Below are 13,977 nucleotides of genomic sequence, written 5' to 3'. Positions count from 1 at the left end.
TGGAGATGGATTCAATTTAATTTGTTTTGTTGGCTTTATGGGATATTTATCATTAAATATCAAATAAAATTTAAAATATCGATTACATAATTTTTAATCGTCATTTATACATAAATGCAACGAATTTTTAATTCGAGATGAAGCCCCTTATTTAAACTAAGTTTCTATGTGAGCGGAAAAGTCAATTATTCTTGACTGAACAAATGAGGTGAAAACCATTATTTATATATTATATTTATATATTATCGATCACCAAAGCTGACTCATATCTACACATATTCATGTTTCTTCAATTAATGGCGCAACTGGCGGATGAGATATTTATTTTTGTTTTCCAACATGCAAGCGAATGAATAAACAAAAATAAGGATTTCTTCCATTTCAAATTCCAAACCGATTGATAAATATATGCGCAGTGGGTTATTTCCCACTGCGAGAAATGGCAACGGCGACATCGAGAACGTGACCGAGCGTCTTTGTACTGTGAACCTTCCGTCTGTAGACAGAGAAAAACAGCAAAAATCCCGAAGAGCGTACTCCTTATCTACCACAAAGAATTGTGTTCGGATAGAACTAGCATTTTGTGATCACAAACAAAGAGACCAAAAGTGTTCTAGCCATGAAACTAGATCGATTGGAGTTTTTAGCTCGCTGAGAGTACGCGATAAGCGCAGTGAATAAGAACAAACGACCTTTCCACCTTTGACTTGAGGGCTGACAAAAAGATATGGACACGGAGGCCGCGCTGGGTGGTCTCCGGCCGCTCTCGGTCCAAAACATAAACTGCAAGGGGTTTGAAGCAAGAGCACCCTGAAGTTATGGATTTTGGGAATTTGTTTAATTAATTCGCGATAGAATCGTGTCGATCATTCAAACAAATTAATGTTTGATTACGACTAACATTCAATGTAAATAGGCTTAAAATCTATACAATTCTTTACATATTGACGCGTAGGCTGATCTAAAAGAACTGCGTGAGCATGTTAATTCATCGGCAAAGATAAATTTGACTTATTATTCACTGACTCAAATACTGAAAATATGGTTACCAGACAGATCGAATATTCTTGATATTTTCAACTTTCGTAAAAGAAAATACTTTGGCATAAAAGACATATATGTATTTAATCAATTAAATAAGGTGAAAACGTTTATTGTTGCATATATTTATATATAGCATTTAAGTGGTTTATATATCATGTACGAATTATCATCTTGGAGTTTGCAAAATTATATTTAGTTAAAACTGTCAAAATCAAAATTCAGCTCAGAGCGTATTTTAGATATTATCCAACCTTTTCCTAAAAATAATTTCAATAAACTTTGTAAATATAACACTCCATTTAATTTTAATATTCTTTCTATTCTTTGGAAAAACACAACATTTCCCATCATTAGCTACAAAGCTACAAGGTTTTGCTTTTAACGTTGACCCGTCTGTTTAAATCACGGAAGAAAGAATTTTGTAATGTTTCTTCGAGTCAAATTGCGCTGTCACGAGTAGCCTTATCATATAACCAGTCGTTCTTTCCCAAGGAAGGTCTCGAACGACGCCTGCCATGTACGCAGCCAGGCAATGCATGCGCGCCCTTCCAGTTGCATACAACTGCCGTACTCTTTCTGAAAACGTGCAAAATTAAAATAATAAAAAAAAGGTCCTATTTTAAATCCTTTCTTAATTTTTTATTTTTGTTTCTATAATGGCAAATAGGTGAACAAAATTTGGCTTACAATAATGTACATTTAAAATCAATATATATCTCTTTGATAAACTTGTTTTTTCTCCTTTGGGTACATTTAGATTTTTTGTTTGTTTGAGGAGATTTGATTTCCCAAAATGTCCTTACGAACACCACTTGATATAAAATTAATAAAAAAAAAACACCATTAAAATGCTTACTATGCAATTTCAATCAATTTAACACAAAATTTCACACTTGTGTTTGCTGCACGCGTACTAAAAACCTTTTACCGCGAACAAACACCACAATGTAACGAGACGTTAAAACAATCAGCGATATGGTGAGTCACTATCGTGTTTGTAAGTCTCCTGCAGCTTCAACTGCAGACAGTGTTATTTGAGGTGGTGTATAATTTGCATTTTGAGTTTAATGGTCGTTTCAGTCAGATGCCTAAGATTTGATAATAATTGTAAGTCATGCAAATGGAAATATATTTTAGATTTATGAAATTCTAGACCGAAAGCTCTTTTTACTTCTGGCCATCGTTAAATTTTTTTGAATTTTTTGTATTACAATTATAGCTTAAATCAAAATAAGACAGCAAATCACACTTAAAAAAAGATGTCATATTGCATTCTTTTGCTGTAAAGAACATTTCTCTGAAAATCAAAATTGAAGTAGCTTGCTGGCAACCTTGAAGGGCCTCTGATTTTCCACCGTGCTGCTGCCCGGTCTCGATTTGTTGACTCTCATTTCGAAATAAGACCCAAGATAACTCACTCGGTTGGAAATTGACAAGGACGCAGAGTCGCAGATGAAAGGGAATTTTCAATGCTCTGTTTTAACTGCCAAAATTTAATGATTCACTGAAAATGCTTTTCGGTGACACTTTAGTTATATAAGAGTCCTTTTGTATGCACCGAATATTTCTATTATACTCGTAAAAAGAGAGAGACCTTTGCTTCTCAGCGCAGCAGACTCGTTATCAGCGACGCTCAAATATTTGGACTGACAGAGCATAACATGAAAAACGTTGAAGCACCAAATGTATATAAATATATAACTTTTCTCTGAGTAAATGGAACTAAATATAAATCGGCCAATGAGAAAACAGGTCACGTGTGCGAATAACTATATTTGCTTGTGTTGACATGTGTGTGTGAGGAAATTAGCACTGATTTAATACCAATTTGCACGCCGTCTTTCGTTGACCATTCGAGAAAAAAGGCAATTAGGAAAGGATAGAGAGACGGACTTCTTCACGCCGCTGCCTGCTGATCATCTAATTAAAGTTGGACCAACAGCACAACCCGTCGGCAGAACAGGTTGAGACCGAGCGGCAAACACCAACATGTACGAGCTGTTGAAAAAGTGTGAGTTGATAATTATTTAATGCATCGTTCAATTTTACTATCACAATTAAAAACCATAGTCGACTAAACTGGAAAAATTAATTGTTTTTCAACCGGTGCTAATGCTGGATTACGCTGCTAGTGAATTGCGCCTTCGTTAATATTCCTTTTCAAGGCACTCAGTTACTATAGTGTAGAGCTTCTTAAATATTTTAAAGTGTTGCTATTTAATGCTTCAAGACCACACTAGATTCAAAAGCAGTATCTAATGAGTATTCCAAAGGTAGAAGTAGCAATAGCAACTCAAAAAATAGTATAATTATCTGTATCATTTAGTAATATTTTTCCAACCGTATATCAAGTCCATTGCTCAATTTCAGAACAATACGAGTTCTCCCTTTTCAACATTTTCCACGTGGTTTCAAAAGAATTGCACGCGTTTCTTCAGTTGACGCTGCGATTTAATATTTATTATATTTCTTTGCTCGAGCATTAGCAACGACAAATATTTCCTGTTTTCTTGTTGGTTCAGATTGTTAATGAATCGTCTACACGACATACTCATAGACGTATTTTCTTAAAGGCTCTAGCATGATTGAAATCTTGAATCTGAAAACTGGTTTTTTGAGTTTAAAACTGTGCTAAAAACATTTAACAGATTTTTAACAAAATTTGCAAATTTCCGAGGTGCACGGATTTTCTGGATTGGAAATTAAATTTATTTACTGAACATTGAACAATATCGATTTGGGCAACGAATTTTGTGTGATATTTCATAAGATTCACGACTGATTGCGTAAAATATTACATAGCTTTTAGCTCAATTGATTTGCTAAGCGTGCGCTCCTTCATCACGGAAGCACGGCACGTTTGTGTCAAAGTAAACACAACACAGAGAATACGTGCGTAGAAATCATAATTAATGCCTTCCGCCTCTCCGACAAGATAAAACAAATTTAGCTTTAAAACAATAAAAGCCGTGTTTCAGGGTGACTGTGCCAAAAAGGCGGCAGTAAATAAAATTCATCAGCAACACGCTGACAATTTGAAATTTTATTGAAAAAAATATGCGGCGAGATATTACGTTTGTATTTGCAGTACTTTGCTAGTTAATTGTATTCGCTTATTCTTATACCGTGCGTTTTAATTTACTTTCTCTGATTCATGTTTTGAAATTATAGCAGGAATAAACAAGAGAAAATTAGTGGTTCGTTTTTTCAATTTTGTCTTATATTCTTTGTCAGCAAAAATTAAAGTAATAATGAATTTAAACGATTTAATGATTTATAGGACAGGGAAAATGGTATAATATTATTCCAGAGTATGCATTCAAAGTAAAATGAATTTTGAACCTTTGTTTAGTCTATCACAACATTTTTAAAATGGATATTGTTTTAAAATTATATAAATATCAATTGTTATACCGTTGTATTTGTACTGATTGAGACTTAAAAATGTAGCTAGATCATGCCAATGAATACAAATGCACTCGAGGTTGTCATAATTTTTTTTAGTTTTAATTAAATGCGGGCTCTGCATTTGATTTAAACTTAAACTTAAAAATTTAACTCAGATGCGAGACGAAGAGCCGAAAAACAATTCGATTAAGTCAGTCTAAAATCCGTGATCATTGACATCCCTAATCGCGAGTGTGGGACAAAAAATATCAGCTGCGAGTTGGTGGGGGCCGTCCGTGTCTCACGAGAGACAGATAAAGAAGCGGCGGACGGACGGTTTGAGTGGCCGCGGCTGCCAGTTCCGAACCAACGAAGGAGCCGGGGACTCGCTTCCTTCTGGCTTCTTCTGAGGAATGGTGTTGGGGAGATTCCTCAAGACGTGCAAGCTGGGTGAAATCAGGGCAAAATGCACAGAGTCAGCATGAAGTACGCGATGGGTGAGTTCAAAATTTGCTTTGCAAGATTTGAAGAACCTCTGCTTAATTTTTAATTTAGACCACCATTGCAAAAAAAGCAGCATGGCACTGCTTCGCACAATATTGGGTGGAAAATAATTTTTATTTTTTACTGCATTTTAAAAGAGTACAATAGTGTATACTCAAAATATATATCCACGTGTCAAATAAAATCGTATAAGACACGTTGATCTCTCTGACAGTAAAATAGATATAGGACCATTTGTTAAAAAAACTTACTTTTAGTTCATAAAAAATTACAATATTTTATAATCTCGAGGCAAACAAAATCCTGTTGCTATAGACACTCAAACGGCTGTGTGATGGTTCGAAGGAATAAATTCCAATGATCAGTAAATGTGCGCATTTAAAACTAGAGCCAGCCTCGGCGCGAGTCGATTGTTTAGTTCACGCGCCGGCTCTTGCTTGTGCAACACGATCAAAATAGCCGAGTCCTTGAGAGAGGCCGATCGCCCGAAATTTGCAAAAAAGACAATGTTTGAGTTACGAAAGCGCCTGTTAGATAGTTTGGGGAGGGCTCAATAAGGATGTTGTTGTTTCATTAATTTTAATTTGTAGCCTCGGAGGACGAGTCTCTAATCGTTGGATCATCCCAGCCAACCACAGGCTTCTTGCAGGAGATAAAAAGATAATTCACGAACACACGCGTGGGAATGCATGATTGACACACTATGAAAGCTACGTAGAGCATCTCACTCATTATTCAAAACAACTGTTTTCTCTTTTGCCACTGTAGGGAAGAAAAATTGGTATTTTATAGAATCAAAACCTTAATAACAGCGAGATTTTTGGCAACATGCATGGAAGAGAATAAATTCAATAAAATATTTAGGTTCTAATTTTAGACTTTTATTTATTAGTGTCTCACTACCACGAGTAGCGCAAACTACTTGTAAAAGCAATAGAGTTTGCGAAATCTTTTAAGTGTCTCAATAACGTCGCGTGCTGGGAGAGCGCCGGGTTGCTTGGATGCAAGGACTATCCACATGAATCAAACGTTTCACACTGTTTTATATTTGTTTGGTTGAAAATATTGTCGAATTAACGAGCAAGCAAGTAAAGAGTGCTTATAAAAGTGCCCAAATTTTGGAGTCACTACCGTCAATTTGCACAAGTTAAATAGCAAGCGCGCATCAAACACAGATCTCGCAAACGCACTGTCTCGAATGTGCTTGAAAAATCCTAGCGAGATAGTCTCGAATGTTGCAAACTCGCAGCAGCTAGCTCAGCAGTAAACAAGTAGTATGGTATTTGATCGAGTTTTTTATTCTTATTTTAACCTTGGGTGCTTTTAGGTTAATGCTCTCAGGAATACTTCTTGAAAATAACATTCAACACCCAACTTGAAAAACCGTTGGCAGTGTTTAGCGCGTATTAAAATTTTTCAAATTAAACTAGAGTTATTCTAGTAATATCGGCAGCTCAATAATATTCCTATAATTTTCATTTATAAGTGTTCGGCACTAATTGTTTTCAACTGTGTTAATTAAAGGAATTTTATCTCGTTGCTAGAAACGTAGCCAAGAATTTATTCATTTTCATACTTCCACTGTATTTCGTCATATAATTTTAAGCTTGGTTTGTATGGTCCACTCCAGAAAAAATGTCAGTCGAACGTTTTCAACGATTGGTGATTCAGAATTCTCCGCAGCTAATATTGGAGTATAAATAATTCTTGTTAAGGAGTTAAAGTACTGCTGGTAAAGGCCTTCGGGACAGAAACAGCCGCTGTACAATATGACGCAGAGGGTACGCAAAAATAACCAGCTTTATCCCAGAAAAAACCCACGGCATCGCAGAAAACGTTTCATATCGTTTTTTCTGCAATTTAGGGCACGTCACACGTACATATGATGTCTTAATATTTAATTTTGGATGGCTGAAATATTAATTTTTAAAGATCTATCTTAGTGCCACAATACGATTTTTGAAAATTTAATTTTAAGTTTTCATACATTTTTCTTTTGTTTGGCGCTAAATATGAACAATAGATTTGATGAAACTTGTTTTTTTTGTAAGTGTGAAAAAACTAGTTAAATACTGTTTGGAGGTCAGATTCGGAAAAATGCGGACTAATTCGTGGTTTTCAAGCTGTTTTTTGCGTATTGCAAAATTGGTGAATTCTGAGTACGTAAACATGGTATTTAACTTTTACTCTTAAAAATTCACTATTAGCTATCCTTCCTGAGAGCTGAGCCATTTTGCAATTTTTTATTAAAAAATGCCATTCTGCTGGCACCTCATGAAGTTAAAAATTAATTAATATTGTTGTTTATTCTTGCCAGTCATACATTTAAGATCAGAAAAAATAACAGCAATTTAAAAAAAAATATAAAATTTTCCAACAGCAGGTAGTTCAACTGAGGTTTCACTGGAGGCGGGCTCGTTCCTCGACGAGAATGTGGTAGTGCCATGCAGAGCACGGCGACGCAGCATGGACGGCAGCGACGGATGGTGCCGCGGCCTTCAGGGTCCATGCCGGCTGGTGCGGTTGTGTCTGCTGGGAGTTTTGGTGCCTGCGTGTCTTGTTGCTGTTCCACTCTACGTGCGCTACCACGTGCTGCACGAGCAACAGTACCCAGTCGCCTTCTCTGACGTCCGACTCATAGATGGACACGTTTCCACCACTTGGTGCCAGGTACGCAACCTCTGCCTCACAGACCTCTCGACAGATTATTGCCCTCTTCAATCGCTCTATTATTTGTCGGCTTTTTATCTGAAGAGCACTCATCACTATCAATTGTATATATTTAACTTTCATCTCTAGATCTCTAGACCCCGAAGGACGAATACAAGATCCAAACACTAATCCAAGAAGATGCATGAATTTTGTACTTAAAAAAAGGATTTCTTTAGTTCTGGTTATTCTTTGAAAATGAAAAAATCCAGTGAAAGAGTATACAGAATCTTACAAAATTTTATTGGAATGATTAAGTTATATATGATCTGTAAAATGGTCCGTATCTGCGGAAATTAATGTTCAGATAATTTTTTCTGCACGCGTGTGCTTGAGTAACAAGATTATGTTTCCTAATTTAATTTCAAGATTTTGGTTTACTACTCGATATCATTGGTTATATCACTAGAGAATGCTCGAAAGATAAGTTTGATTACACAAAGATGTTCCACATGACGTGAACTATCTTTATTATTTTGCCCAAAGACATTATTACAGCCGTCAAGGGCTTTAATCAGCACTGTTGTTGCTAAGTGTTAATGAAACGCACTTTCCCATTATTAAGTACCTTTAATTACGCGCAAGCCATATCACAAAATAGTAAAATAAAAGAAGACAATACTGCGCGCAACAACGAAACTCGGGCAGCAGGATCCGAAATTGGCCGCAGCAGTCAAAGCTTCTTATTCTTTTTAACCAGGTTATTTTGATCACTATATATTTTTGGTGACTCACTTCGTAGAATCGCACTCTGGGTCACTGGCTTGGTCGGTCGAATGTTACATCAGACAGGATGACAAACGGTTCCGTCCTTTTTGTTAAAACGCGCTGGGTCGTTTCACAGTTTTGCGCTGACCACCTCGTTCAACCTTAAAAGATCATGTTTTAGAAACGCTTGTGAAATGTTTCAGGGGCAAAAGATGAGGGGAAACGCATCGTTCAACGCCTATCTGATGCCAGAAACGCCAAAGTACAATAACCGCCCTGCCAGGGTCAGCATGACCCGACACATGTACCTAGAAGATGACATGAAAGAATACTGGGGATTCTACTTGCTGCCTGGCTCCGAGGTGAAGGTTAAAGCTTGCTCGAGGTGACTAATGTTATACGTAGAAATATTTTTCCATAGGAAAACTCTAGTAGTATCAGTTAAATTTATTCCTGCTTGATTCTAAATTTAGAAACTCTACCCCAATTTTCCTAGGGATCTGGATATTATTTAGTGAAAATGTCTATTAAAAATTTATTTGAGACAAATAAAGAATACAAGAAGCCACAAGAAGGTTATTTGTTAAAATTAAAGTAGAACTAATGGCTTTACTCTGCGTGGAAATTAATTCAAGACGGTCAGCTAGTAGTGAAAAACACGTTCTTGTACAATACAGCGGCTGTTTGAGCCTCAAATTAATATCCGCGTAAAGTAGAGTCATTCTTTGTATTTAAAATTAAAAAATATATACCAGAGAGAGCTTTGCTACAAAATAAACGGGCAAATTTAGGGATTAGAGTCCTAGATTTAAAATTTATTTCCAAATTCTTCAAATCCTCCGACCAAACAACAATTTTGAATTTATATAGGGGGCCTGGTGCATCTTTAATCGTGATAAAAGGCCACAAACATTTGAGAGACTGCGCTTATATTGGCGACAACTCGTCAGAGGAACTAGATGAAATGACGACGACGGAAGACAATATTGTACCTGAATCACACGAGCCGACGACGGACCGAATGTCAACTACTTCCACCGCAAGTCGTGTTCCAGAAAAAATCGAACCCACACATTCAGGTGAGGCAGTATGAGAGCGTTTTAAGTATTTAAAAACCAAACTATGATTTTCGTAGACGGAAAGGTAGCAAGAGCTGCTGCGCCAAATCCACTAGTCAAAGAAGGCCGCATCAGCACCGACTCGATCACCTCCGAGGAGGCCTTGGACGAGCTCGTGTCCAAAGTTAGCTCCCTGGGACCCAGCGGCCAAAGAGCCCTAAGGAAGCTGGCCCTGCAACTGCATTCCAAAGAGCAGAACGACGGTAAGACGCAGGTGGAAGACGAACTAAAGGACCAAATGTTGGTCGAACTTATTCAACAGCTTCTCAAGAATAGCGGCAGCAGACTGACTGTGACCACTGCAAAGGTGCGCATCAGCACAGCCTCTCTCGCGTTTGGAAATAAAATTAATTGTTACTTTGTCAGGATGAAGACGGAGACGCGATCGACAGAGCTAAAAGGAGTGCCGACAACGGCAGCGATAGAACCAAGAGAAGTGTTGACCACAAAGCTGAGGCTTTGCAGTTGCTCAACGAAGTTATTCAGGAAGAAAAGGTCATTCTGAGCCGGAAGCGGCGAATTGCGGCCCTGCAGGATAAGCTTCACGCGGAAACGGACTCTTTAGAAGACGGCGCTTTTGAGGAGGTGAGGATCAGATTAAAAATCAACCCAGTATATCTAATTGTTATTTGAAAGATGTATAAAAGAAAAATATGATTGGATGCGATTATAAATTTTATATTTCAATGACACAACCAGTAATGATATAATTTAATATGCATCAAAGGCATCAATTGATTTAGCACTACTGGCCAAAGCATTCAATAGAAAATTTCTAATTTCGCATCTATAAATTTCTTTTTTAACATCTCACAAATTATACTACCGGTGAGCAATTCATTCCAAAAACCTGTTAAAGCACAATTGGGATTTGAGTTTAAAATGTTAACATATATAAGTTGATTAAAAATATGAAAAATAAAACTATAAGTGCATCCAATGGAGATTAATTAAACACTAGAATTCCAATTATTTTCACGATACAAAGACATGCTTGATTAAAATTTAGCACAAATTAAATTGTGAAATGAACGGATCATAAATTACCCCTCTATATATCAGGGTCTGGAGCCAGACGGCATCGCAGACACGCGTGGCCACCTGGCGGAAAATACGACATTCGACCGCTCCAATGACGAAGAGTGGTCCTCCTTTTCAAGCAGCGAGGAAACGCTAATGAAGTGCGAAGGACTGCTGCTGTACCTGCCGCTGACGCCTCGGCGCGAGTGCTCCAACCCGGCAGCGGTGACGACGCTGCCCGTGGCGGACACGTATAGCTACACCGCCACCACCAGCGGCTACTACTTCTTTGTGTTCAACTCGGAGAACGAGATTGAAGAAAACCTGATCAGCGTTGAGTTTTCCCTGGTGAGGACCACGTACAACACGAGCCAAAGGGTGGCCCAGTGCGACAACACAATGCAATGCTCCTTCCCGCTCGACTTTTTCTCCTCTGAGAAGGTGGTGCTCGAGGTGCCCGTGGCCCCAGGCAAAGAGGGACCATCCAACTCGTCGGCTGACTCGCTGGCCAAGCACTGGAACGAGGAGTATCTGGTCGTGTCCACCTGCGAGCCCAGGACCTCCCTGTACCTAGTCTGCATGATACTTGTGCCTATTCTCATCCTCACGTTCGCCTTCCAGTGAAAGAGACTTGTAAGTATAATGCCTCACCCACGAATTAAACAAATTCATTCACCAACTCCCTCCAGCAAGCAAACCTTCAGTTATCGATCTGAATGATTAAAAACCTAATTTGTTTGTTTCAGAAAAATGCAGAGAATCAAAATTCCCTGATGGAAATGGACTTTCAATCGAACTGCTGTTTCAAACACTCCATAAATGTTACATTAAGCTCAATTTGGAAAATTCCACTCAGCATCTCTCTCATTCAACAAGAATGGAACTTTTATACCAGGATATTTACGGCTGTTTGTACTCAGACTTATTTTATTACTCAGATCATATCAGTGGCGGGATAGAAAGATAGATAGATAGATGGGAGAAATGAGATTGCAAAGCTCAAAACCTGATCGTCATCGAATTCGCATTTCCCTCCTCGCGCAGGTAGCCTAGGCTGGTGTAGAATGGCACCAATTGGTCCTTGCAGTCCAAGCTGATTTTGTAGCAGCCAAGTTCCTCAGCAAGAAGGCTGATCGTCGAAATGATCCTGCGGGATTCAAGTTGTTGTTACATAATTTAATAATAAAAGCAAACATTTAAAGCATTACTTACAGCTTGCCTAATTGCTTGCCCCGATAGCTGTCATTCACAACCACATCCTCCAGTTTTCCTCGCTAAAGAGAGAAAAAACGTTTATGAATTTACCTAAAAATAGAGTTTACACGAAAGGAAGAATATGACACAATCAAGTAAAAGAGAATTTGGCAGGGACGCCTCAAATGGCTGTCAACTCTTGCATTAATCTGCTTTCACTTCTGATGGAAACCCGTTTTGAGCAAAAAAATGAGGTTTGTTGAAAGATGTTTAGATACAGCTCCAATCAGTCTGACGGTATTGCCACAGATTTATAGCCACTGATATTTTTTTTATTTATTGCAGAACATATAAAAAGCATATATTATTTACCAAGGCACAGTTGCGAATGAATTTCTGCTCGACGACCAGAGTGGCAGACCCAATCACTCTGCCCAGATGCGTGTCTTCGATCACAGTCACATAGTAAGTATTTGCACAGCGCTTCATTGAAGCAAATCGATCTGTAAGAGCCGTGGGTTAGGACAATGCACCTTTTCCTTTCACAATGCGTTGTTTACCAAGAAAGTCTTGTCTGCTCACATCTCCTCCTTTGGTCAGCTGACTTAGTAATTGGATGAACCCTGAAATCATGGAAATATAGCAATTAATTCCTCACATCACTGGAGAGCTAGCGTGTAAAATAAAAAGCAGCATTCATGGCGTTAAATGAACTTTCAAGGCCGACAAGTTTGCTCCACATAAGTGACCAATTACGTTCGGATCAAACCGGCGCTTTAGCTTAAGGAGAAATTTCCGGGTCCACCTTGACAGCCTTGAAAACACGCGTCAATTCAACTTAATCTAATCGCCATTGACGCGAGAGAGTAACAACCGCAGAATAATAAAATAGTGTACCTTTGTCGTAGTCATCCGAGCTCAAAGGCCGTACAAGAAGCCCCGCGCCGGGCTGTGCTGCACTAATTTTTGGCTCGAATTTAGTTCTGGCTTTGCCAAATTCAAGCTTCTTCAGAATGGATGGTTCATACAAAAACTCAGCCTCTTCGCTGTTCGATCGCATCTTCAAACAATAACAAATGTACATTGGATTAAATAGATTTAAATTACCAGAAAAATCGACAAAATTCAGGACGAAGTCATCAAGTTGTTTTATAATTTGCAACCTTTGATTTTTGTTAATTTATTTATAAATAGCCATTCTATTTTTACAATCTAACGCAGAGAATAAAACGTGCAATTTTTATTAAACGATGTGTGATTAAACCATATGAGCAATGATTTTTTTTAATATTGCTTTTTTTAAAACATTTTCCAAATAATGTTATGTATCATACTTAAAAATAGTATTTTTAATACTACTGTTGTAATATTAATACAATCCTATGACAATATTAAGAAATATACATATGTTTTTAAATGTTGAAGCCTGGTTTCATTTTTTCTCAACATGAAAACATGAAGTTTCAATGCAGAAAATACTGAGAAAAAATAAAAATTGTAAAATGAGAGCTTCGCGCTTAAGAAAATATAAAAGCATCACTTTTTCGTATTCGTATCATGTTATACTTAACCTTATGGAAAAAATATGAACGAGATCCTACAGCACAAAGAGTATTATATTATACGAATACATACTGTCTAATTTTTGAAAAAAATGCTGACATATAAAATAAAAACATACCGAATTGCCGTGCGGACTCATTTCTAGCTAGGAGCACTACTCTAATCTGATCCGTATTCTACCTTCGACTGCCCTGGAAGGTATGCTGGCACAGCAAGAGGAGCAAAAGGGGCTCGCCTGACAGAGAAGTATGTATGTACTTTCACTCCACGCAGCACTCAGGTGCCCTTGAAACCCTCGTTTCCCTGTGCTCTGGGCGGTGCCTATTTTCTTTCACGAGACGAGCAAGACGGTGAAGCAGTGGCACTCGACTCTGACTCGATACTACGAAGGAAAATGATGCGAATGCACTCGGAACTCTATGCTTATCTCAGCATTTTAGAATTACGTTGCTCAGGCTGTGTTTTTCCACGTTGTATCAACACAGATTTTCGTGTTTTCGCACAGCGCACAATACAACCTTGACGGATTGTTTAAAATAAAGAGGTAGTAACCTCTAAGGAGTAGAGCCGTACTTACAAAAGAAAATAACTATCACACCAATTTATTTAACAATATAAGAATTTAAGGACTTTAAACTATATATAAACTGAATTAATTTGGTAAAATGTATGGTTTATAGTTTTTATTCACGGCAAGACGTTCATTTCGAGAAATATTCTTCAACTCCTT

At 37.8% G+C, this 13,977-nt stretch overlaps 2 protein-coding genes across 6 annotated transcripts; one reads left to right on the top strand and one right to left on the bottom strand.

Moving 5' to 3' along the window:
* The first annotated feature begins 2,923 nt into the window (after nt 1–2,923).
* On the top strand, nt 2,924–11,697 carry LOC135941429 (uncharacterized). Of its 4 annotated transcripts, none has more exons than XM_065486952.1 (8): nt 2,924–3,055; nt 7,316–7,605; nt 8,556–8,737; nt 9,223–9,431; nt 9,488–9,777; nt 9,837–10,055; nt 10,533–11,123; nt 11,237–11,697. In XM_065486952.1, the coding sequence occupies exons 1-7, from the start codon at nt 3,034–3,036 to the stop codon at nt 11,112–11,114; spliced, it is 1,794 nt and encodes a 597-aa protein (XP_065343024.1). In that variant the 5' UTR covers nt 2,924–3,033; the 3' UTR covers nt 11,115–11,123; nt 11,237–11,697. The 4 variants fall into 4 exon arrangements, with proteins under 4 accessions (XP_065343024.1, XP_065343025.1, XP_065343023.1 ...); XM_065486953.1 differs by having other exon boundaries at nt 3,019–3,055; nt 7,319–7,605; XM_065486951.1 differs by lacking the exon at nt 2,924–3,055 and adding an exon at nt 4,752–4,928 and having other exon boundaries at nt 7,319–7,605.
* Gnpnat (glucosamine 6-phosphate N-acetyltransferase) lies at nt 8,195–13,763 on the bottom strand. 2 transcript variants are annotated; one of them, XM_065486963.1, is made up of 7 exons: nt 13,428–13,763; nt 12,582–12,744; nt 12,245–12,307; nt 12,057–12,187; nt 11,703–11,764; nt 11,497–11,637; nt 8,195–8,513 (listed from the first exon to the last, which is right to left on the bottom strand). In XM_065486963.1, the coding sequence occupies exons 2-7, from the start codon at nt 12,742–12,744 to the stop codon at nt 8,483–8,485; spliced, it is 591 nt and encodes a 196-aa protein (XP_065343035.1). In that variant the 5' UTR covers nt 13,428–13,763; the 3' UTR covers nt 8,195–8,482. The 2 variants fall into 2 exon arrangements, with proteins under 2 accessions (XP_065343035.1, XP_065343034.1); XM_065486962.1 differs by having other exon boundaries at nt 13,366–13,762.
* Nucleotides 13,764–13,977: the final 214 nt, after the last annotated feature.

This window comes from Cloeon dipterum, chromosome 3 (assembly GCF_949628265.1).
Source record: "Cloeon dipterum chromosome 3, ieCloDipt1.1, whole genome shotgun sequence".
In the NCBI taxonomy this organism is placed as follows: domain Eukaryota; kingdom Metazoa; phylum Arthropoda; class Insecta; order Ephemeroptera; family Baetidae; genus Cloeon; species Cloeon dipterum.
The sequence above is the reverse complement of the archived record's forward strand: the minus strand, read 5'-3'. Positions and strand labels throughout refer to the sequence as shown.

Excerpts from the sequence above, each read along its gene's own strand:
- LOC135941429 (XM_065486950.1), top strand. The coding sequence starts at position 4,898 with ATGCACAGAGTCAGCATGAAGTACGCGATGG. Across the intron at positions 4,929-7,315 it reads CAGCATGAAGTACGCGATGG|CAGGTAGTTCAACTGAGGTT; the intron begins GTGAGTTCAAAA and ends ATTTTCCAACAG. Across the intron at positions 9,778-9,836 it reads TGACTGTGACCACTGCAAAG|GATGAAGACGGAGACGCGAT; the intron begins GTGCGCATCAGC and ends TTACTTTGTCAG.
- Gnpnat (XM_065486962.1), bottom strand. The coding sequence starts at position 13,386 with ATGAGTCCGCACGGCAATTCG. Across the intron at positions 12,188-12,244 it reads GAGCAGACAAGACTTTCTTG|ATCGATTTGCTTCAATGAAG; the intron begins GTAAACAACGCA and ends CGGCTCTTACAG. Across the intron at positions 8,514-11,496 it reads GCGAATTCGATGACGATCAG|GTTGAACGAGGTGGTCAGCG; the intron begins GTTTTGAGCTTT and ends TGATCTTTTAAG.